We start from the raw sequence: 21,934 nt of genomic DNA, 5'->3' as shown, positions 1-21,934 counted from the left end.
TACCTGCTAAAAGAAACTATTCCCATTCATTTGGATAAAAATATTTTGTTTCTCTCCTTACCAAATATAACATATAAAGAGCATAAACTGATTTCCGAGTCTTTCCAGTTTAGCCTTTTATTGTTTTTTTTTGACAAGTTAATTCACCCATTCATTCACCAGTGCCTCCCCTGTGAACCACCACCTTTGTTCTTTGCAAAGAAAGCATTCTTGGGTTTTGGTATCTCATGAATATCCATCACTTGGATCGTTCTTTGCCTTTTGGCTTCATAAAGAACACAAAAAAACATAACATAATAATTAGTACAACTTCCCCAAAATCACACAGACTAAAATTATGATAAAGATATCAAATAAAAGAGTATAAAACCATTTTCCGCTTCTTTGTAGTTCTCCTGAAGCCGCCTTCTTGCCGAAGCTAACTTTTCAGAATCAAACGTGCTTTCTTTTTGTTCTCTTTGTCTCTGCAGATCAAGGGAACTTTATTAGAAATAAGTATCACCATTATCTGCAACTTTAATCTGATGGACACCGATTGCCAACCAAATTGTTCTTGAAGGCATTAACTTCAAGATTTCATGTCAAAACTCCATAAGGAAATAATACAGAAGTGGAGAACAATATGGTGTGTGTGTGATACCTGCATATGTGGGGACGCTGGAGTAGATTGAGTTGATTTAACCGAGGCTAGAGGTCCTTTTCGAGGAGGAAGTGATTTCAGCTTCCTTTCTGGTTCAGAATTATTCTTGTCTGACCCAGAACTGCCATCTATTCGCCCCAAAAGCAAAAGAGAAGAAGACAGCAGATTATCAAATGTTTGCCTATGAACTAAGATCAAATCCAAACTCAAATCTTATTCTCTGTACTCACTATGAGGATTCGGGGAGTAGACAAAATCAGGAATCTGCAAAAGAAGAAAATCTTAGGGGAAAATTTGAGGAAGTTTTCAATAAAATTTCCAGGAATATTCTGCTGCTAAAAGATTTGTTGCACCTGCTGCTGATGACCATTTTGTGGAATTTTTTGCTGGGGAGAGTCTTCATCAGCTGCCAACATCATTAATTTCACATTCGTTATTAACTCTTTGTTTTTGCTCGAGAAACTTTTCTCAGGAAATGAAAAGGAAAACAAATAATTGTACTAAGATAATAATATGTTGGTACCCATCAGCGCAGAGGACTCCACTTCTCCAGGTCGATTCACTTTCACCCATTCATCCACAATCACTTTCCATTTCCTGCAAAACAAACTAGAAATAGAATCCCTTGCAAAAGCTATTTACAGGTCACAAACACATAAAAGACTCATCGAGAATTTTTTAAAAAAATTTTACAAACAAATAAAGTAAAAGTAAATTTGGTTCTATAAAAACCTAACAAGTTGCTTCACTAATCTCCTAACATCACTCGATGAATGCTTTCGCAGACTGTTGACATGCCTCCCAATATCAGTGTCCTGGAATGAAAACCAGAATAGAGAAATATATAACAAAAGAAAAAATTAAAAGAAATAGAAGAATAAAAGAGAAAAATTGTTTTCCAAGATACTTGGAGGGCCTTGAACGTAACATCCATATCTGCCAAACTCTGAAGCAAATCAACCAGAGAATCTTCAGACTGAATATACACAAGCACCAGAAATATACACATTAGGAGACTAACAAGTTAATAAAGTTCAAACTCCAGTTAAAAAAGTGAAATTCACTGAACCAACACAAAACAAAAATAGAAAAATAAATTAACCTGGTCAGGATCTTCAAGATGCTCGATAATCTCCAGTATCCTCTTCTGCTCATCATCAAACAAGCCCCCATATGGGTCCAACCCATCATCCTCTCCATTCATCGATTGTGGAGTAGAAGGAGACCCTCCTTTCCCGCTTTTGGTTTCTTGGTTCTTTTCTTCGTCAACTGAAGCCTTAACCTCATACCCATTATGCCTGCCATCGCCAAAATCACAGTTCCTACACCGAGTAACCATAGACGTTGCGTAAAGCCTCTCCACAATATTATCTCTTCGCTGCTTCAATTCTTGTCCATAATCCAACGATGCCACCAAAATTGCCGTGTCGATGAAAGTCCACACATCAATGCCTGCAGTATCTAAGATGGACCGAAAATCATCTAAATCCATATTTACCAGACTATTCAGGATCTTCCTTTCCTTCTTTCAGTGCTTGTATCGAAAAGCTTGCTGTTTTTATTAAATGCTTAAGGATGATGAAATATGTCCAACCAAATTGGAAATGCAGAACAAAGACAATTCTGATGATTGCATAAGCAGATCTAGTAACATATTCGGATATCGTACCCTCCGATCAATGGAACCTGACCAACAAAGAAAAACAAAAGAAGACCATAATGATCAGGGCTTGAAAAGGATACACTTGTGACTCAAATTTTGGCAATCAAAAGCAGGCAATATTGTGATTATTTGTAATTAAAAAAAAAATTGAAATATACAAAATATGGTTATAGAGGAGAAAACCATCAGAAAATCCCTGGTTGTCCACTATAGGATGAAGGGCAAAAAAGTCATTTCACCCATGGAAGGCAAAATGGTAAAATCGTCTGAACAGATTAGGGTTAGGGTTGACTCACCGAACCAACCATAACCATTACAGCAGATCCCACGGGCGTTGCTGCAACCAAAAATGGCCAAGCAAGTCCCACCTCAGTCACTGTGAGACCTTTAACGCTCATAAGCCCATAAATAGGCCCATTTGTGTGAATGCAGAGGCATTGAAGAAATAAAACAAAATTTACCCCAGAATCTCTCTTCTTCCTCTCCGTTCCTTCTCTCTTCTTTTTTCTCATATCAAACAGCCATGAGTAAGACTTCTGACAAAAACCCTATAACATGTGAAAGTCTCACTAATAACTTACAACCCAAAGCTCCAACCACCCAACGTCCGTGAATGCAGAAGAAGCAAAAAATGAACATGAAGAAGAATATAACAGTAATCATACAAGACTGTGGTCTATGGTGCTAAATATCATAATCAAGATTAAGCAATGAAATTCTGGATCAACAGAAGCAATACAAATACTCACCTAAAATCACCAAAGGCAGTGAATTTTATTCATTTGATAGAAAGTTGGCAAATGATTAAATCAAGTAAGCCATGAAATTAACAAGTTATATACTAGTCAACACCAAAAATAATGCAAAGGGAATAAAACCACTTTAAAATCATAAAAAAGAATGGCATAAACTAGGAAAGAAATTAAATAGAACTGCTTAGAGAATCCAACTTAAAATCCGAGCAATGAGAATCAAATCCGAAATCCAATCCAACTTAAAATCCGAGCAATTAGAATCAAATCGTAAATCCGATAGACTAATAATTAAAAAAATCAACAAAACATCAATGCTTCTTTCTTTTAAAGTAAAAACATCACGATTTAACTAGGAAAGGAAACATTGATCCAGCCAAAAAACTATAAAATAGAACTTTAAAGTAAAAAAATCATAACATGAAAATCCTTCAGTTGTCTCTCAACCTCTCATCATGATCCAAACTAATTCTCCATTCAACAATATATCCAAGCCCTTACAAATACCATCTGCTAACACAGAAACAAAAGACTAAAAACTAACAGCTGCAAGCAAAATAACCGTACTCAATCTGCGGGGAATCGATGACAGCAAGATAGTAACCTACTAAAGACATCAGCAAAGAGATATGCCAAACTTCACACCAGCTGCAAACTAATATTTGAAAGCAGATTGATTCCAGCATCAAAACGTTAGACATGATTATTCAAGTAATTAAAATTTCAACAATTAGATTCAATTCATCCGATCACAAACAAATTATTCAAGCAACAAGTTCACATCATAGAAATTCACTCCGAAAATTATTCCAAAACAATCAAAACCCTGATATTAAAAAAAAAAAAAAAGTATGAGACAAAAAAGGTGAATAGTATTTACCTCAATATTCCCCGGTTCTGTACACAACAACCAGAAAAGGAAAGGCAAGAACCCGCGAACTCGGTAATCGTGAGAGAGGATCGATTAGTAATGAAAAGAGGCGGCCCAATTATGGTGTGGATATGGCGCGAATTGATGTCTGGATTTGAGGCAAAAGATCTCTTGTTAATATTATTGGTTTCAGCTCCGGCGAAGTTGGGGAGAAAAGGTTGTATCAGGTATCGGCTCGTGCGGGTAACTGGTGCATTGACCAGATCTGGAAGAGAAGAGGAAGCACAGAAATTTCAGAGAATCTTGCGATTGGACGAAGAGAGAGAGTTCTGGTTTGGAGGTGGTGTGCGCTTTCCTGCTCTGGACGAACCGAAAGCCTGAACCGTGCGTGGGGCGCGTGGGAAAAGGGGGGGGGGGGGGGGGTGAGGTATCCACTTGATGATGTCAGAGAATAAAAGAATATAATGGGTGAAAAGGCCAAAGGGAAAAACGAGGGACAATAATAATAAATAATTTTATTATTTTGTATGGAGTGATGATTGATTATTTAATTAAAACGATAGTTCTCTATTTTCTTACATTGTATTAAATTAATATAATAATTGATAACATCTATTGAAGTCATTTAAAATTATTAGATTTTTTTTTTACTTATAAAAGATAAAATAGTCTCTTTAATATTTAATTTTTCTCTAATTTTGGCCAAATTAGGCTTCCCTAATCTTATCTTCTTATTCAAACACACATTCAATTTGAATATTATTATTTTTTAATGTATAAATTTTTCAAGTTCAGCTTTTGCACAACCATCTTTTTGGAGAACCCAAATAATAACATTTTCGTTTGTGATGATCATTTTGATATTTACAACCGTCAAAACAAAAATACGAAGAATGCATGCATAACCTAGTAAAATATTATACTTTATGATACCATAATATAGGAACAAGTCATTGTAGAATTCATAATAATTATGTTAAGAGCCCATTTAAAAATGTGTCATCAGACTAAACCTAATCTATCCAATCTATTAGTTGTAAAACAAGGTAGAGTTTTGTTTTATTTTTTTTCAACTTAAATGTGTCATGACATCCATTTCATTAAGACAAAAGAGAAACACATAAAAGACTACTAAATTAAGTTAAAATAAATATTCACTAATATTTAGTAATGAATCTAATAGTAGGCTTGACAAGTATTGACAACCCATTTTCTCGCAACTATTAAGGATATTATTAATGCTTAATCATACAATACTAACAGTACAAACTATTTTAAGCACTTTTTTTTTTATTTTAACATAAGAAATGGATACATTTATGGAAAAATACGTAAAATAATCTTGAAATGAAAAAAGAATTATATAATTTTTATATAGAATTTGAAACATCAAGAAAAGAACTTGTATATACAAAAATAATTTTACTGATTAACTATCGAAGAAATGATTTTTTTTAAAAAAACATTCATTAAAGTTCCTAATCTCATGTTCCAAAAGCCAAAGCTCAAGGGCACCAATTATTACCTACCATAACAATACTAAGATGGGCTCGGATCATTAGAACCCACTGAAGAACTCTGTTGGCCAACTAGATATTATGATTACTACCTTTACTGAAATCTATGCATATTTTTATATCTTAAGAAAGATTACTACTATACAGACACAGACTTGATTGTCCTTGGTTAGTCATTATATAAATAAGAGAGTTCATCTTCTATCTTAAATAAATTTAAGCTAGAGGGCAGAGTCATGAAATGATATCTTTTAGCACAAAAATCTTATTTCAACTTCTCAACAGATGTCACTAATGCACTTAAGTACAAAGGACAAGTGAAAAACTAAGTTTATCTAGAATGGTTTGAGTCATAATATGTGGATCCATCTCATACAGAACTGGTATCGGTGGAAGCCAACTTTCAAATTGATTGAAACACTCTTAATATCATTAAGAAAGACACATTAACCAGACTTAAGATTAAGCTGGGACCAATAAGATACCAATATATCATAAAGACTTCTAAGTGGATATTGATCCAACTGATATCAAATGCTTATTTAGCTAGTGAAATAAACCTATCGACCAATATTGACTAAATCCTTTATTTATCATGTTTGTTTTCCATTTCTCAATAATTGACTCTTTTCTAAAGAAAATATAGTTATATCCCTAAATAGTGGACATTTATATGTATATATATATCTATTTAATTGGCTTGGATATAGCCTTTCTTACTCATGTGATATTCTTGTGGCACCTAGATAGGATAACCTATCACTATGGCCATTAAAAGGTTAAAAAGGGTAGCAAAAAGTAATATAGAGCCTCGTTATTAGCCTTCTTATGATTTGGTCCTCAATGAGGAAACCTATCAATGTAGGATGAAAAAAACTTAGTGAAACTTTATCAAGAACAAAACTTATAAATATCATATATCATAATAAAGGCAATATCTTAATATTTAAATAATAATCACGAGTAATCTCCCTAAACCAAGCTAAGTACTTTTTATATAGGCACCAAATGTCAAAAGCAGAAAATCTAATAAACCTAATAAATGGAAAAATAAGTTAAATAGAAAGAATTAGAGAAATAAGAAATTTAGGAAATAGGAGAGTAAATTTTCTTATTTTTCTTTGTTGTAAACCTTTCTAAAATTTATAAAAGAAGTTAAATCTTTTTTATTCCTTTTAGTTAATTTCTCAAAATATCTATGCTCTTTTATTAGTTCTGCATCATATATCTTATAATTATCAATGAGGAATCCTACTGATGTAGGACAAAGAATGTTGAAGGACAAAACTTCGTAAAACTTTATTAAAAACGAAGATGAAGATTCTATATCTTAATTAATCAAGACAATATCTCAATATTTGAATAATAATCTTAAATAATCCCCCTAAATTTAGCTATGTACCTTATATATAGACACTAAACATAAAAAATAAAAAATTTAAAAAAATTGGTAAATAAAAAATAAGTTAAGTAAAAAGAATTAGAAAAATATGAAATTTAGGAAATAGGAAAAAAAAATTATTTTTGGTTATTATAAAATTTTTTAAAACTTAAAAAACAAAATTAAATCTTCTTATTCTTTTTAGTTAATTTCGTAAAATTAATATTTTTGTTGTTGGTTCTGCATCATATCTCCTATTATTGAAATATTTCCATTTAAGAGTTTTTTATTCTACATTATTTTCTAACATTTGGTAAAAACATGAGCTCAAGTTTTGAAACGGTGAAGTAGAAATGATATTAAAATCAAAACTTGTCTTCTTAATAATTGATACTTGCATAACTTGAAATTGTAATGAGAAAACATGAATGCTTCAAAAATCAAGAGTTTTGAAGATGTAGTGAACCAATTAAGAAAGACAAAATCTATAAAAGCAAGCACAACAATTTTTTTCTCGTTGCTGTTAAAAGAAATAATATGGGGTAGTATCTTGAGATAGAACATCTTTCTTGAAAATATCATCATTTTTAATCTTAAGCAATACTATTGCTTGTAATTAAATAGAGAGATACATCATTAAATGACTCAACTTATGTCATAAAATTGTAGTATCTTTCACAACTTTCTCTATGTCTTATCCACTAATTTTCTATGGTCGATGGTGAACTCTTTGGCTACCACATTTATTAACTTGCTCTCATGATTTAGATCATCAATAATAGTAAGATCACATTATCTCTAGAAAAAGATAAGTTGTGTATCCTAGTGATCACTAGATCACTATTATAAATGATGGTGAGATCATCTTACTCTAAAAAAAGATATAAGTTGTGGCATATAATGGTCACTATATCATTATAATTGTGTTAGGAGAATTCTTAAAGATTTTTTCTATGTATCGAAAATTATTTAAGCTTTGTAAACAACTTTCAAGAACTATCTTCACTAACGCATCAACAACTAGTGAAACTTGTTTCTTATCTCTTCAAACACTATGTAGGAGTAGAGAGAATAATTTTATTCAAATATAATCATTTTCTTGTAAAAGTATGATCATTATCTCTTCTATATATGAGAGAACATTATTCTAATGTTGTATGATAGACTTAAGGAAGTCCTTGAAGATTTTTTATCATTAATTCTTTATAATCAAGACCCAACATCATCAAATATAGCTTAGTTCTTACAAGTAAAGAATTAAAATTTTATTAACATATATTGTCTCGTCAACTCACAAATTAATTTAAATATAGAAATAATTAGTTCGAAAACTTTTTTTATTGGTGTCTCGTCACAAGAAATATCTAGTGTAGTCATTCTATTTAACTAACATTGTATTTAACTTACGTATGCCATGAGCAAATTTCAAAATGATTTGAGTGCTTGAGAAGTTGATAATCCACTAATGCTTTTAATAATGGACAAAGTAATCTCACATTGACTTATATGACTCTAGATATAATTTTGTTTAAAATTAAAAAAAAATTAGTAGTGGAATGACAAGGGTCAGTAAAAATCCATTACCACATGACACCATAAAACTACTATCATTAAATTCATTTTCTCTTCCATAAATCTAATTAGGAGACTTGACATTCATATGAAATTAAATAACTTATGTTGAATGTATGAATAGACATTGATCATCAACCAACCAAAATAAATGAGATACAATATAAATTTAACGAACTAACCTTGAAAATGAAAGAGCATGCCTAAAAGCCTTATGAACCAGTTTAAAAATATTAAAAACCAGTCTGAAGGTGACTGAACCAAAAAATTGAATTAGAATGAGTTAGCCTAGTATGAATCAATCAACATAAGTTGTTAAACTACGAACAACCATGTGGATTGGCCAACGTATAAAAGTCAATCATTAACTTTTGAACCACCGACTATGATTTTTTAGAAGAAGAGTCGTATAGAGGCAGTGGTGTTGTATCCGATTTTGATGTTATTTTTAATAGGTGGGTTAGGACCCGTTCTAGTAAAGCAAAAGTAACTTCTAGTAAAGGGTAAAGTGGTTCTCAAGATTGGTGAACACTTAAAACTTAGTCAAAGAACTGATTAGATTCCTCTTATGATAATGGAAGAGGTGATGTTGACCACCTTATAACGATGGCTATAGATTATGTTGGTTGACAATGCTATTTTCTCTTGTTTGTTTATTATCAGTTATTTTAGTATTTTAGGGTTTTCCCTGCTCTTCATTTGGCAAAAACATAGTTTTATCTTATAAAGTTAGAATGAGTAAACTAGGGTAGTGTGATGGATCAAGTTTAGGTTTTGATGACAATTGATTAGGACCAAAAAAGCTTGAGAAAAAACTTAGGAAAAATTTATTAAGAATGAATTTCGAAGGTCTTGGTACTCAATAATCAAAATAACATCTTAATATTTGAAAAATAATCATGGATAGTCTTCCTAAATTAAATTAGGTACTGTTAACCATACGAGGGTCCATTAAGATAATTGAACCCATTTTGTCTCCTCATTTATTCCCCACCTCAGTTTTAGTAGCTTAGGAGACAATTCATAAATTTGTGCCCATAATTTTGTATGGAAACATTAAACTATGCTCGAGTGTTCATATCCCTTTAATGAAGTTAGACAAATCACCACTCACTCAAAATGTCAAGGCAGTAATTACTGAATACACTCAACATCTAAAACATTTATAAATTAGAAATGAAGTTGTTCTAGACCACTCTCTTGTAGAAAAGCCAAACTAATATTTTCATATTATTTCATCATCGCAATTAAGGCTAAATAGTTTATATTTCTTTCAATATGAACTTTTCCAGCCAATAAAAGATTCGCTTCCTCAGCCATCATATGGGGGGATATATCTAAACTATAACATCATTACCAATCAATAAATCTTTATTTATACGTTGAAGCTAAGAAAAATTCATGATGAGATACTTGAAAGCTCCCTTAATGGAACCAAAACAGTAAATAAAAAAGGTATATCATGCACAAATATACAAATTTAAAAAATAAAGTAAAAAATTGACAGAATAAAATAATAAAAATACAAATTATTATAAAAACGATTTTTTTAATGTTTCAATTTAAAATAGAATAATAAAATAAAATTTTAGAAAAATAAAGTTGTCAATAAAAAAAATCATCTTAAGTTAATATGCAGCTATGTATTATACATATATACATACACATATTTTTGAATTTTAATTTATGGGAAGATAAAATAAGACAATTTTTTTTTTTCAATAAAAGGGAAATATTACATTTTCTTTTTATAACCAACAAAAATATTAAAATTTACTAACACAAAACCCTGTCGAGGGTTACCGCTTTAACAAAGGGTTTTAGGTTGCTTGTGTTCATTGCCATGTCCTCTCTCCATCCTTGTCAGCTGAGCTGCTAAGTTTCTCAGTTTCAGAGGCCACAAAAAAATGAACTGACAAAACTCACTCTCAATCTGCACGGAAGGGCACAAGAACCTAAAACCCTAGAACCACAGTAATGTTCATCAAACGTTTCTCTCCCAAAACCCTCCTCTCCGTTTCCTCTCTACCATCTAAACATCCACTTTCAATCTTCGTTCTTCGTTTCTCTTCCTTCTCGAACGTTCCTTCCAATTCATTCCATTTCTCGTCGAGACGCCAGGAAGAGGACTCGAGAAACGTGAAGGTGTCTGTGTGGTGGGATTTCGAGAACTGCAATCTGCCTGCTGGTGTCAATGTCTTCAAAGTTGCTCACTGCATTACCGCTGCCATCAGGGCCAGCGGAATCAAAGGTCCCATTACCATCACCGCCTTTGGGGACATTCTGCAACTTTCTAGAGCCAACCAAGAGGCGCTTTCTTCCACTGGAATCAACCTTACTCATGTCCCTAGTGGTGGGGTAACTTTGAATTCGAATCTATTTGCAAGCAACTTTTTTTCTTAGCATTGAAGGTGGTGTTATTTTCTTGTGCTTTCTTTTTTATAAGGAATATTTTTTTTTGGTATTTTTTAATCAAGGTCGCAAACATGAGTTGTTGCAATTGCTGGTTTAGCAAGTTTTTGCAATTATAGCCATTTTTGGCATCCTTATATTGGAGTTGGAGTTAGAATGAGGAAGCGATGAGGCTGAAGATTGTAATGAAATGTATATTGAAAAGTTGTTGCTTTGTAGAATCTTGGAGGTATATGTGAAGATTAGGATAAAAGCATGCATAGAAGATTTGTTGGTTGATCAGATTTTTTGTTATCGATATTTACATGATTACACAGAAAAAGTCGTTTATGGCTTTAGGTGGCTTGGATTGGTGAACCTTTTTGAATTCCCAATTAGACTTGTTCTTTGAGTTGTGCCTATGTGAAAATCTACAAGGTCTTAAAACTTATCATCTCTTTTTCTGACTTTGTTTCCTCCATTGGCTATTCAGGCTTGGCTGTTTTTCTTTCTTTCTTTTTTTAGGTTAAAAGGAAACGTTATCATTTACATATTGGAATATGCATTTTACCAAATGTGTATATGTATTGGAATAAGCAACTTCCTAGAAGAATTCTGCTTCCTGAAGTCATCATGTCTAAAAACAGTATAAAATCTGTGAGGTGCCAAAATTACTGGGAGGTTTTTTTTTAAAGAGAAAAAAAAAAGTAGGTAGTTTTCATAATTTCCCATTCTCTAGCCTCTTCAGATGCTGCTTTTAGAGATGCTATAGTGTTTCCCATGTCTTTCAAATATAAGTGTGTTAGTTTCCTCCTCGATTGAGTTGACAAGGATCTCAGTGAGTTTTAGTGCTTGGGATGGCATGAAGATCCATTGCATTTATATTATGCTCTTTTGATTGGCATGCAGTACTCCATCTTCTTGATTTTGTGTTACACATGATGTAATGCATGAGGTTATGGGATATAGAACTGCAGACCTTTTCCTTGGGTTTGGAATAATTGATTCAGTTGGAAAAACAATGGAAATGTGCTGTGATATAAATTCCTGCTGTAGATATTCTTCATAGCTAATCAGACAGTTTCTTAATTGTCTAACAATGGTAACATTTCCTACCAATTTAGGTGGAAAGAACAGCGCAGACAGGTCTCTACTAGTAGATCTTATGTATTGGGTTTCTCAACATCCTCCACCAGCACATCTTTTTTTGATCTCTGGGGATAGAGACTTTGCCAACATATTACACCGTTTAAGGATGAATAATTATAATATTTTGCTTGCTAGTCCAGAATCTGCTTCTGATGTCCTTTGCAGTGCTGCGAGTATTATGTGGCATTGGCACACTTTACTTAGAGGTGAGGTTCTAACTGGAAAGCATTTTAACCAACCTCCAGATGGTCCTCATGGTTCTTGGTATGGCCATTATAAGGTGCCTCTTGAAGATCCCTTCTTAGTTATGAAGCAGGCGGCATGTTCACGAGGTGAGGAGTTGTATGACCCTGGCTCAGATTCTAAACCACGTCCGGTTCCAAAGGTAGTTGTCAAGCAGATTCGTCAAATTTTAAGCTTATATCCTAAGGGAATTTCTATTACAGAACTTCGTGCAGAGTTGAGTAAAAGTAATTTTAACATAGATGGAGATTATTATGGATATAAAAAGTTCTCTCGCTTTCTTCTTTCAATGCCACACATTTTAAGGCTTCAGTCGGTAGTTGATGGTCAGTATGTTGTACATGGAATCAGCGCAAAAGCCCCTGAGCCATTTGAATCCAGTTCTTGCATATCTACCAAACCTGTTTACAGAAATGGAGATCAGGATATCAGTTTGTGTCTGGGGTTAAGTACTGAGGATGCATCTCTTAATCAAGGCATGGAAAGCAAGCTGATGGCTTTTCAAACCCCAAAACCAAGAGGGGAAGAGCCTTCTCCAAAAATGCAGCATAGTAATCCAGCGAATAATAGTAATAATGTTAGACTGGATATGGAAAAGCATCCAGAAAAAATGGAAGAGCCACTTCTAGCTGATGGGAAGAATGTTGAGGTGGAAACTGTGGTGTTTAGCAAGGTCGAAGAAGATTATCCACATGAGATGGGATTTGTTAAAAGAATCTGGGGACGATGGTTTGGCAGCAATCAAGGCAGTTCTGAGACGAGTAGAGATGAAAAAGGCTCTAAGTTAGATTGCTCTGAGAGGAAAAGCTTAAAAAATAAGGAAAAATGTAGCAATTCTAGCAAAAGCAAGGAACAGGAAATAGTTGGGGCACAATCTGTAAAATCACCTTCTTCAAATGCTGATCCAGCATGTTCGGTGTTGTCTTCTTCAGGCTTTAGTGAATTAGCTGAGGACAGCAAAACAAGTGTTGAAGCATCTAATTATAAATCTGGCTCAAATCTAGGTTTCTTTAACTGGATTCCAAGCTGGTGGAAATTCTGGAGGAGAAGCACAGACACTGCTAATGGAAGTGACCAATCCTGTCAAATTCTTGATCATGTAACTAGCCATTCTAAAAAGCACGTGGTTTTTACTGATGACTATTTCTGGAGTGACATGAAAGCCTTCCTCAATTCGGCTAGAGGATCAGCTACCATTTCACAATCAAAAACCAGGTTAACAAACTTTCTCTTCTTTGTTTCTCTACTGTGTTTGGCATGTGGTTCAAACTATCACTTGCTACTTTATTCAATATTCGTTTTGATTATAATTTTGTTTCTAGTTTCTCATTGTATTTCCAACTCCACAATAACAAATATATAAAGGAAAGAAACCTCCTGAGCTTGATTTGGATCTACATGAAGATAATTTTTTTTGAAATATAAGAGAAGTAATATTATTCACAAAGGTATCAACGGGGTACCGCCCTTGGATCTACATGAAGATAATATTACCATGTATTTGAACTCATCAAGAAATAACCTCTGATGTAGGACAAATATGGTTAATTTATGCAATTAGGGATTTGAGGATAAAAACCCTAGACATCATATCTAAGTTTTCTTAGACATTACATCGGAGAAATTTTAAACTTCACAATTAAAAGTTTGATTGCATCACACAATCAGGAGGGTTGAGGTAGGACAAATAAGGTTGATTTGTCCAATTAGGAATTCGAGGATAAAAGCCCTAGACACCATATATAAGGTCTCTAAGACATCACATGGAAGAAATTTTAAACATCACATTTAAAAGTTTGATTGCTTCATACAACCAAAAATTGAGATGCTCCCAAAATATTTTATTGAATAACTTAAATACTCCCATAAATAAAATTACAAGGTATTTAATATCTTTAAGCAACATTTCCTTAATAGAATTGAAATAAAGACTAGTAAGCTAGTAGATAATCTCTAAGCGACATTTCCTAATTGAAATAAAAACTAGTAAGCTAGTAGAATTAGGAATACTAATCTCAATAAAAATAAGAAACTAATACTAATATACTAAGAATACTGATACAAATATGAAAAATACTAATAATGAAAAAATCTTAAGTTACTGAGACTACAATAATACTCCAATAATATAAACTCGTAAATAAGATAGTAGTTTATATTTAATATAATTAAAATTTCTAAATTATTTAGGAGATCTAATGCTAGCCTATTTTGCATCATTATCCATTTGTTGGAGAAAACTCATCAACGAGTTTTGAACTACCAGATAATATAAAACCTTAACATTCGAGCTTCTCCATGAAAACTTATCAACCTTTGTGTTTGTTTCTTCTCACCAATACCTAAAATAATAGAAATGCGCAATTGTAGGAGTATCAAATCTTGGCGGGAGGATGAAATCAACATGTTGGCCAATTGGTTTGTCAAATGCCTTGTTGCATGGAATTTTCATAGAGTTGACTCTTCGGGAAAGATACTGAGTAATAGGAAGACAATGATTCCTCTTGCCCATCCATAGAGTTGATTCTTAGAGAAAGATCTTGAGCACTAGGAAGGCATAGTGATTCTTCTTGCTTTTCCTCTATGGAGTCTACTAACGATATGCACCTTAATAAAATAGTGATACTTAATTGTTTATAGGAGCTAAATCATCATCCTCCTAAGATCCGTAACCATCATCTCTTTCTTGCATCTCCTCCTTTTCTTTTATTCCAACATGCAAGTTTTTGTTTGTTGGGCATGAGTTACTCGCTTTATCCACAGATAAAGCACACAACTTCCCTTAGCTTTAGGAGTTTTGAAATATGAGGTTGATTCATTCTTCAGTTCACCATTTGATTTAATTGTATCTTTAGGAGCTGATCCCACAACTTTTCCTGGGATTGGACATTTCAATTATTCTTGCACATTAAGGACGGTTTGATAAGTTTGTGATATAGTTGGTAAATTAACTCTCTTTTAATATCAACTTTTAGTCCCTGTTAAATCCTACTATAAGTTTTTGAGGGGCCGATTTGATGGGGGGTTGATAGTTTTCCATATAATCAGATTTTAAAGGTGAATACACTGCGTAGAATTACTTTCTTCACTTGGGAGGCAGGTAGGAAATGTATCTTGACTATTGACAACTTAATAAAAAGGGGGCTGAACTTTTGTCAGCGGTTGTTACCTCTGTAGGATTGCTGCAGAGACGTGCAACTATATTCTTCTATGGTGCTGGATGGTGTATGATATGTCTTCTATGGTTTATGGTTTGTTGGGGATTAATTGGGTTATTGAGGGGTTAGTGAGGGATGAACTCAGGGCTTGGGCGGGTTTTTGTTACAAAAAAAAAAAAAAAAAAAAAAAAAAAAGCCTTTAATGCTCAGTGCTCTAACTATCTTTTGGGTGGTGTCGAAAGAAAAAAACAGGAGAGCGTTTGAGGGGATTGAGTATGAAATGTATAAAATTAGGGATAAATAGTTACACTTTTTTGGTTCTCTATTTTGGCTCATGACATTTACATATGGGATGATTTTGGGAATGCTATTGATCTACTTACTAATATGTAAATATATATACAGGTAACATTCCTTTGGTGTCCTTTCATTAATGTATTATTCATACTTTTTATTTCAAAACAAAAATATCAACTCTTAGTCTTGCCTTGAATCAAGATGCTCCTTGACTATCGCTTCGTTTAGATGACTCCGAATTTGTAATTTTTCAAACTTCTGTGTGTATTCAGTTACTGGCATGTTGCGCTAGGCTAAAGTGTAAGCTTGGTCATGAAATTTGTCAAAATAGTCAGGAGTAGATATTTTTCTCGAAGAATAGTTTTCATCTCATCCGATGTTTTAGTTGTTGATTGTCTTTTTCTTGTTATTTTTGCATCAATAGTATACTCATATTTTTACAAGTCCAACCAACTTCATCTTGGCAAATTCAATTCTTCGTGCATCTTACATGTCATACTAGTTGAAGTATTCTTCCATTTGAATTAGGCCAATCAAGAAAGAAATCGGAGTCTCTTTTTCTATTAAAATTAGGAGTTTCAACTTTTACTATCTTGGTAATATCTCTAGTATTATCTTCAATGTGTCTTCTATCGGCAACGTGTTCAACTTATATATTTTGAATTGGCAGACGTACTTGTGCTGTGCATAAGTATTTTAGTTCTTCCAAGATTGCTTTAATGATGTTTTGCATTGCTTCCAATATGGTATTAACGGTTATGTCATGTGTCTCAAATTTAACATTTAATTTAGTGTTAGTCACCATTGTTGAAGCTTAATTTCTCTTTAGAAAGCCTGGTTGAACCGGGAACTCATTGGAGAAGCCAAAACAGAATAGATTGCACAAGGTCTACTTGCGGCTGGTCACGCGTGGTCTTCACGTGACGGCTTCTGATCACTGGATGGCAGTGGCCTTTTGGTGAGCGGCTCAGTTGAAGGTGCTGATCTTAGATTGGAAGCTGGTGTTGGATGCAACAGTGCAGAAGTGTGGATTTGCAAGAGGCAGCAGCTGCGGGAGCTTGCGCTAGCGAGTGTGGATGTTTTTGGTGGAGTTTCACGGTGGGGCTTCAGGGGTCGGCCGATTGAGACCTTTTAGAGCTGGTGGTAGTGGCGTTGTCGATCATCTCCTGCAGGTGGCTGGTGAACAGTTTTGGTGGCTGTTTTAGTTTCTTTTCCTAAAAATTTCTTTTGGTGTTTTTTTCCCAGATGGATTTGGTACTATTTCGAAAATTTTGATATAGGATTCTTTTATCTCTAATACCAAATTAATGTATGATAAATAGGATTAACTTGTCCAATTAGAGATTTGGAGATAAAAAAACCTAGACATTACACCTAAGGTTTGTTAGGCATCACGGCTATGAAATCTTAAGTTTCATCTTACAAGTTTGATTGCATCATACAATTAAAAATTGAAAAACTCTCAAAATATTTTTATCGAATATCTTAAATGCTCCAATAAGTAAAATTACAAGTAATTGGAATAATCTCTAAGCAATATTGCCTAACTAGAAATAGAATAAGAAATATAAACTAGTAGAATTAGGAATACTAATTTTAAGAAGAATAAAAAACTAATGCTGATAATATTATGAATACTAATACAAATAGAAAAATATTAATAAGAATGAGAATTATAAGTTATTAAAACTATAATAATACTCCTCAATAATATAGGAAACTGTAATATGTTCTAACAGTAGTTCCTTTTGTATGAACAAAACTGACAGTATGAATTCTAAAACATTGTGTTATTGAAGTTTAGAAATTTTGGCAGTTCCTAGCTGACATCATATTGTAAAATTTCATCTGCTATTTCTGATTTATGTCAGGGAACAGATGGCAAAATGTCTGCAGAGAGAAGGACCTATCGCTCTTCAATCTCTTAGTGATTCTGATATCTTTCAGTTGGTGGATATGTTAGTGTCGGAGAAGAAATGGATCAAAGTATGTCCCTCTCAAATGCCACTTTTCCAAGTTGCTTGTCCAGCTGAGAAAAATCCTGATGTGGGTCATTCTCATGCTGCAAATGGACTTAGATCCATCTTTTTAGAGCCACAGTTACAGTCCAATTTGCAGGAAGAACATGATAGAGAAAAAAAATTACAGAATACTTACAGTGAAGTTTCTGAATCTGGTATTTATAAGAGTCTTTCAAACAAGTCTAGAAGTGAGATACTTGCTGACTGTCAAAAGCTTGTGAAAGAGGTAACAAAGGAATACCCAGAAGGATATTCAATGGGCTCCTTTAAGAAGCTATTTCTGGAGAGGTATGGCTATCCTCTTGACATTCAAAAGCTTGGTTACAAAAAGTTGACAACCCTTTTACAGATGATGCCTGGGATTAGAATAGCATCCTATTGTATTTTTCCTTCTAGAGTAGCCTCAAAAGCTTCCTGCACAGAAATTGCCTTTCATAATATTGAAGAAAAGAGTGATAGTCATCTAGTATCAAATTCAGATAGGGAATCATCTGGTACATCAAGGAGAGAGGATGATTTGGACTCGCCATTTGAAGAACTGGGACCTGTTTCAAATAGTACACCTAGATCAGTATTGGACAGAAGAATAGAAGGAAGAAATAAAGAATCTCTTCCTGATTACGAACCATCCCTATCAGATGATAACCTTTCAGATTCAGAAGAAGAAACTTCTCCTGTAAAGCAGAATGGATTTCAGAGAAAAGCAGGAGTAAATGAGGAAGATAGCTCATTGCTGCAAATCTTAGATTCATGGCGCAGTAGCAAGGAAGATAAAAAGTCGGAGGATGTTGATGGTGTAGTTGATTCTTCATCAGATGGTTTGAAGCTGTCTGGCTTGTCTCGAGCAGGTAGCAACGAGAATTGTTTGAGTCAAGGACGGAAGAGGAGAATGCAAAAGAGTTACTCTTTTGTTTCAGATTCTGTTTCAAATAACAAGGACAAATTGATTGATGGAATATTAGGTAGTTTGAGGAAATCAAGTGAGTCAAAGATGCAGGGTTGATGGTCTTTAGAATCAGAAAAAGGGCAATCAGACAGTGATTTTCATATGGTGTATGAAAGGTAAGATTATGCTTGTTGGGATACGGTGAAGCACACAGTGATTATGCAAGCCACATTTCATGAATATTGCTTATACATTTTTATTTTCCCCCCATCAAAATTGGGTTCAAGGTTATTTGATTATATGGAAACCGAGCCTTAGAACTTAGTTTGAGGCTAAAGATAACAATGATGTGTTCTTTAGATTTTAGTTCAAATGATTGATATGTGTTTTAGGCTAAATGCAATAATTAAGTATTCAAATATTCGAAGTTTTGTTCAATTTGAGTTTTTTTAGCAATTGAAAGGGTCATTCGGTTGCCTGAATATACCACCAAGTATCTCCATTATCATATTCGGTTAATTGGATTACAACTCTAATAAAATTAAGATTTCCGTAGATGTAAGTCATGATCAGTGGGAGCCTTATGAATCATATTTCAACTTCCTAGAATGTCAAATTTTTGTCTTGTCACAACTGTATTCTTAATTTATATAAGTGAAAATTTAATATATTTTCCTCGTAACAAGTAGTTAAAATCAAAATAGTTTAATATTTTTTTGGTGAATTTTATTAATGAGGCCTGTAACTATTTCCACTAAATGTTAAATTTTACATAATTAGTAGCTGGAGGTTTATGATTTTTATAAAAATTAAATTTTAATTATTTTTTGCACGAGTTTTGAATTTTCGTTGAGCTAGTTAAAATTTTTTTATAAACATTAATTTTTACAGAGAAATTTAATTATCAGTGTGTAATTTTATTATTTAATTACCTAATTATTTCAACTAGTAATTATTATGTACTTGTATTATTTATTAATTATTAACCGAATACAATACAATAAGAAATCCAAATAAAATAAAAAGGATACAAATATATATAAGTAAAACGAGGTATTGAAATATTTTCATTTCTCATTTTTCTTCAAATTATTTTTTTAAATTGTTAAAATATAGGATCAATTTTTAAATGAATATATTTGCATAAAATTAATATCATAATATAAATAATCATTATTTGTTCAAAATCATAGGGTATAAAAATTATATGTTTAAATATTTTTATTATAAAAATATAGCACGTGTGCAATGAAGTAACTATGTGATTAATTTTTTAGTTGATCACACATTTTTGAATTATTTAGTATATAAATCTTTGTTCACTTATTTTCTTCCCCCACGTCATTTATCTTACAAAATTTAAATACGATTATTATTTTTTTATGTTTTCATAGTAAACTTTTTATATTTAATTTTTGTTCATATAAAATAATATTTATGTTATCTTCTATATAATTATAAAAATTATATTATATATGCTGTACATGTACACATCTAATTATAATTTATAAAATTTAAATGTCTATTTTAATTTTATAATTATCAATACAATAATTTAATGATTAAAATTTTAATGTTTCACTTGAAGTTTATAAGTTTAAAATTTATTAAAAATATAAAATTTATTATTTTATAAATATATTATGTACAGATAGTAGTATATTAATAATATTTAATTTAATAAAAATAAAATTTTTATTTCGTTATTATATTGGTGAAGTTATAATGAAAAGTTATATTTTATTTCAACAAATTATTATTATTATAGTTGTAACGGCCCCGGAAAATATTAAAAAAGAAATGAGTATTTAAATATATCGAATGCGGAAGCGAGATCAAAATTTCAGTTAACATCCCTTACACGAAAAAACCCAAAAAAAAAACGTACTTAAAATATAAAAGGTTAAACTAACTAAGAAAGAAAACTCGAAAATAAACTATGCGTATGACTACAGAGTCTCTAGGCATCCCCTTCGTCGTCCTCCTGCGGAACGGGCTCGGGAACCATGTCTTCCTGATCTGAAATGGTTAATTAAGGAGTGAGCTACACTAGCCCAGTAAGAACATCACGATATCTCACCGTCACGGAGATAAAGGTGGGTAGAAAACCACAAAAAGACCAATGGAGCATAATTTACAATAAACTCGTTTATTAACATGAAAACCTTTACCATCCACTTACCTCGGTGGAATTTATGAAAACAATATAAGAAAAATAATAACATTATCACAATCATGGAATAATATAAGCTGTAAAACATAGCACTTATCACGCCTTTTATAATTCAATCATTATACAACATATCCTTTTCTCATTTACCAGCCTACTAGTATCCATGGGGGTCCCTAGGGGTCCCGCTACCCGTTAACCTTTAACATTCATAATCAGTTTCCAGGGCCGTCCCCATACCCCGTCCGGTATGGGCGCCAAAACCATAAACCTCAATACCCCGTCCGGTATGAGGGTGAAACGGGCCGTCCCCATACCCCGTCCGGTATGGGCGCCAAAACCATAAGATCTCCATGCCCCGTCCGGCATGTGAGACCACAATCCCGGTAGGGTTCCCTACGGACCCGGTCCGTCCACCATCTCCCAGGATATCTAGTCAGGCTGACCCCATCATACAATTATCAGTTTATACAATATTTCATTTCCCTTTTTCCTCAATAAGCATCATCAATTCACATTTAAACAAGCAAATCGTAATTCATGCCGAACAGACAACATACAGTATCAGTTCTTCAGTCATTCAACCCATAATTAATAAAACAGTAATATATGCATTCGAAATTATAAAATGAACACATCAAACCCCATAATGCATTTAAAGCTGTAAAACAGTGTAAAACATGCCAAACAACAGTAAATCATTAATCACACTAGACTCGGGCTCCATTAGCAACCTTAAGCAATTTCACACATGCGTTAATTCAAGAAATACCGTTTTATCATTTTGAACTTTAATACCGTGATAGGAAATAGGGTGAGGGGTCCTTACTTGTTTTCGGGATCCGAATACGATTCACAGTGCGCCTGCAGGCCGTCCCTAATTTTCCCTGAATTTTTCCCGGGGAACTGAAACACACTAACAGTACCTGCACGTGTTCCAAAAAAAAATCCAAATTAGGCCCAGGGCCCCTTTCGGACCAAATCGCAACTCCGGCACGGCGGCGAGTCGCCTTGGGTTGGCTGTTTTCGGCCGAATTCGGCCACACTCGCATTGGTCCTTGTCAGAAAACAACCCTAGGGCCCTCGGGGGGCCAAAAAATCACGGAAAAACGGAGCTTACCGGCGGCGGCGCTCTCGGGTGCAGCGGCTCTCCGGCAAGGTTCGTGTTTTGGTGATTCGGCTCCGGTCAACCTGTAGAGGAAAGAATGGTGATCACGGTGATA

General features: G+C 33.3%; 2 protein-coding genes across 4 annotated transcripts; one reads left to right on the top strand and one right to left on the bottom strand.

The window, feature by feature from the left end:
- Nucleotides 1-4,340, bottom strand: LOC110812916 (Transcription elongation factor (TFIIS) family protein). Of its 3 annotated transcripts, none has more exons than XM_022039838.2 (10): nt 3,936-4,340; nt 1,743-2,326; nt 1,548-1,616; nt 1,373-1,455; nt 1,164-1,249; nt 994-1,046; nt 871-904; nt 641-768; nt 371-464; nt 1-265 (listed from the first exon to the last, which is right to left on the bottom strand). In XM_022039838.2, exons 2-10 carry the CDS (start codon nt 2,130-2,132, stop codon nt 156-158), a joined length of 1,047 nt encoding a protein of 348 aa, XP_021895530.2. In that variant the 5' UTR covers nt 2,133-2,326; nt 3,936-4,340; the 3' UTR covers nt 1-155. The 3 variants fall into 3 exon arrangements, with proteins under 3 accessions (XP_021895530.2, XP_088079303.1, XP_088079302.1); XM_088223177.1 differs by having other exon boundaries at nt 1,164-1,237; XM_088223176.1 differs by lacking the exon at nt 3,936-4,340 and adding an exon at nt 2,600-2,622.
- A 5,838-nt stretch (nt 4,341-10,178) lies between these two features.
- On the top strand, nt 10,179-18,993 carry LOC110812903 (uncharacterized). Its single transcript, XM_022039812.2, has 3 exons — nt 10,179-10,749; nt 11,912-13,394; nt 17,506-18,993. The coding sequence occupies exons 1-3, from the start codon at nt 10,374-10,376 to the stop codon at nt 18,656-18,658; spliced, it is 3,012 nt and encodes a 1,003-aa protein (XP_021895504.1). The 5' UTR covers nt 10,179-10,373; the 3' UTR covers nt 18,659-18,993.
- The last annotated feature ends 2,941 nt before the right edge of the window (nt 18,994-21,934 follow it).

The sequence above is a fragment of the Carica papaya genome, chromosome 6 (genome assembly GCF_054855325.1).
Source record: "Carica papaya isolate Zhongbai chromosome 6, ASM5485532v1, whole genome shotgun sequence".
Lineage (NCBI taxonomy): Eukaryota > Viridiplantae > Streptophyta > Magnoliopsida > Brassicales > Caricaceae > Carica > Carica papaya.
Note: the sequence above shows the minus strand (reverse complement) of the source record. Positions and strands in the feature narration are given on the sequence as shown.

Bases quoted from the DNA above. Each gene is read 5' to 3' on its own strand.
- LOC110812916 (XM_022039838.2), bottom strand. From the start codon at position 2,132: ATGGATTTAGATGATTTTCGGTCCATCTTAGATACTGCAGGCATTGAT. The intron at 1,617-1,742 runs GTTAATTTATTT...GTGTATATTCAG, and splicing joins ATCTTGAAGATCCTGACCAG to TCTGAAGATTCTCTGGTTGA. The intron at 1,250-1,372 runs GTTTTTATAGAA...TTCTATTTCTAG, and splicing joins TTAGTGAAGCAACTTGTTAG to TTTGTTTTGCAGGAAATGGA.
- LOC110812903 (XM_022039812.2), top strand. From the start codon at position 10,374: ATGTTCATCAAACGTTTCTCTCCCAAAACCCTCCTCTCCGTTTCCTCT. The intron at 10,750-11,911 runs GTGGGGTAACTT...CTACCAATTTAG, and splicing joins CCTTACTCATGTCCCTAGTG to GTGGAAAGAACAGCGCAGAC. The intron at 13,395-17,505 runs GTTAACAAACTT...GATTTATGTCAG, and splicing joins ATTTCACAATCAAAAACCAG to GGAACAGATGGCAAAATGTC.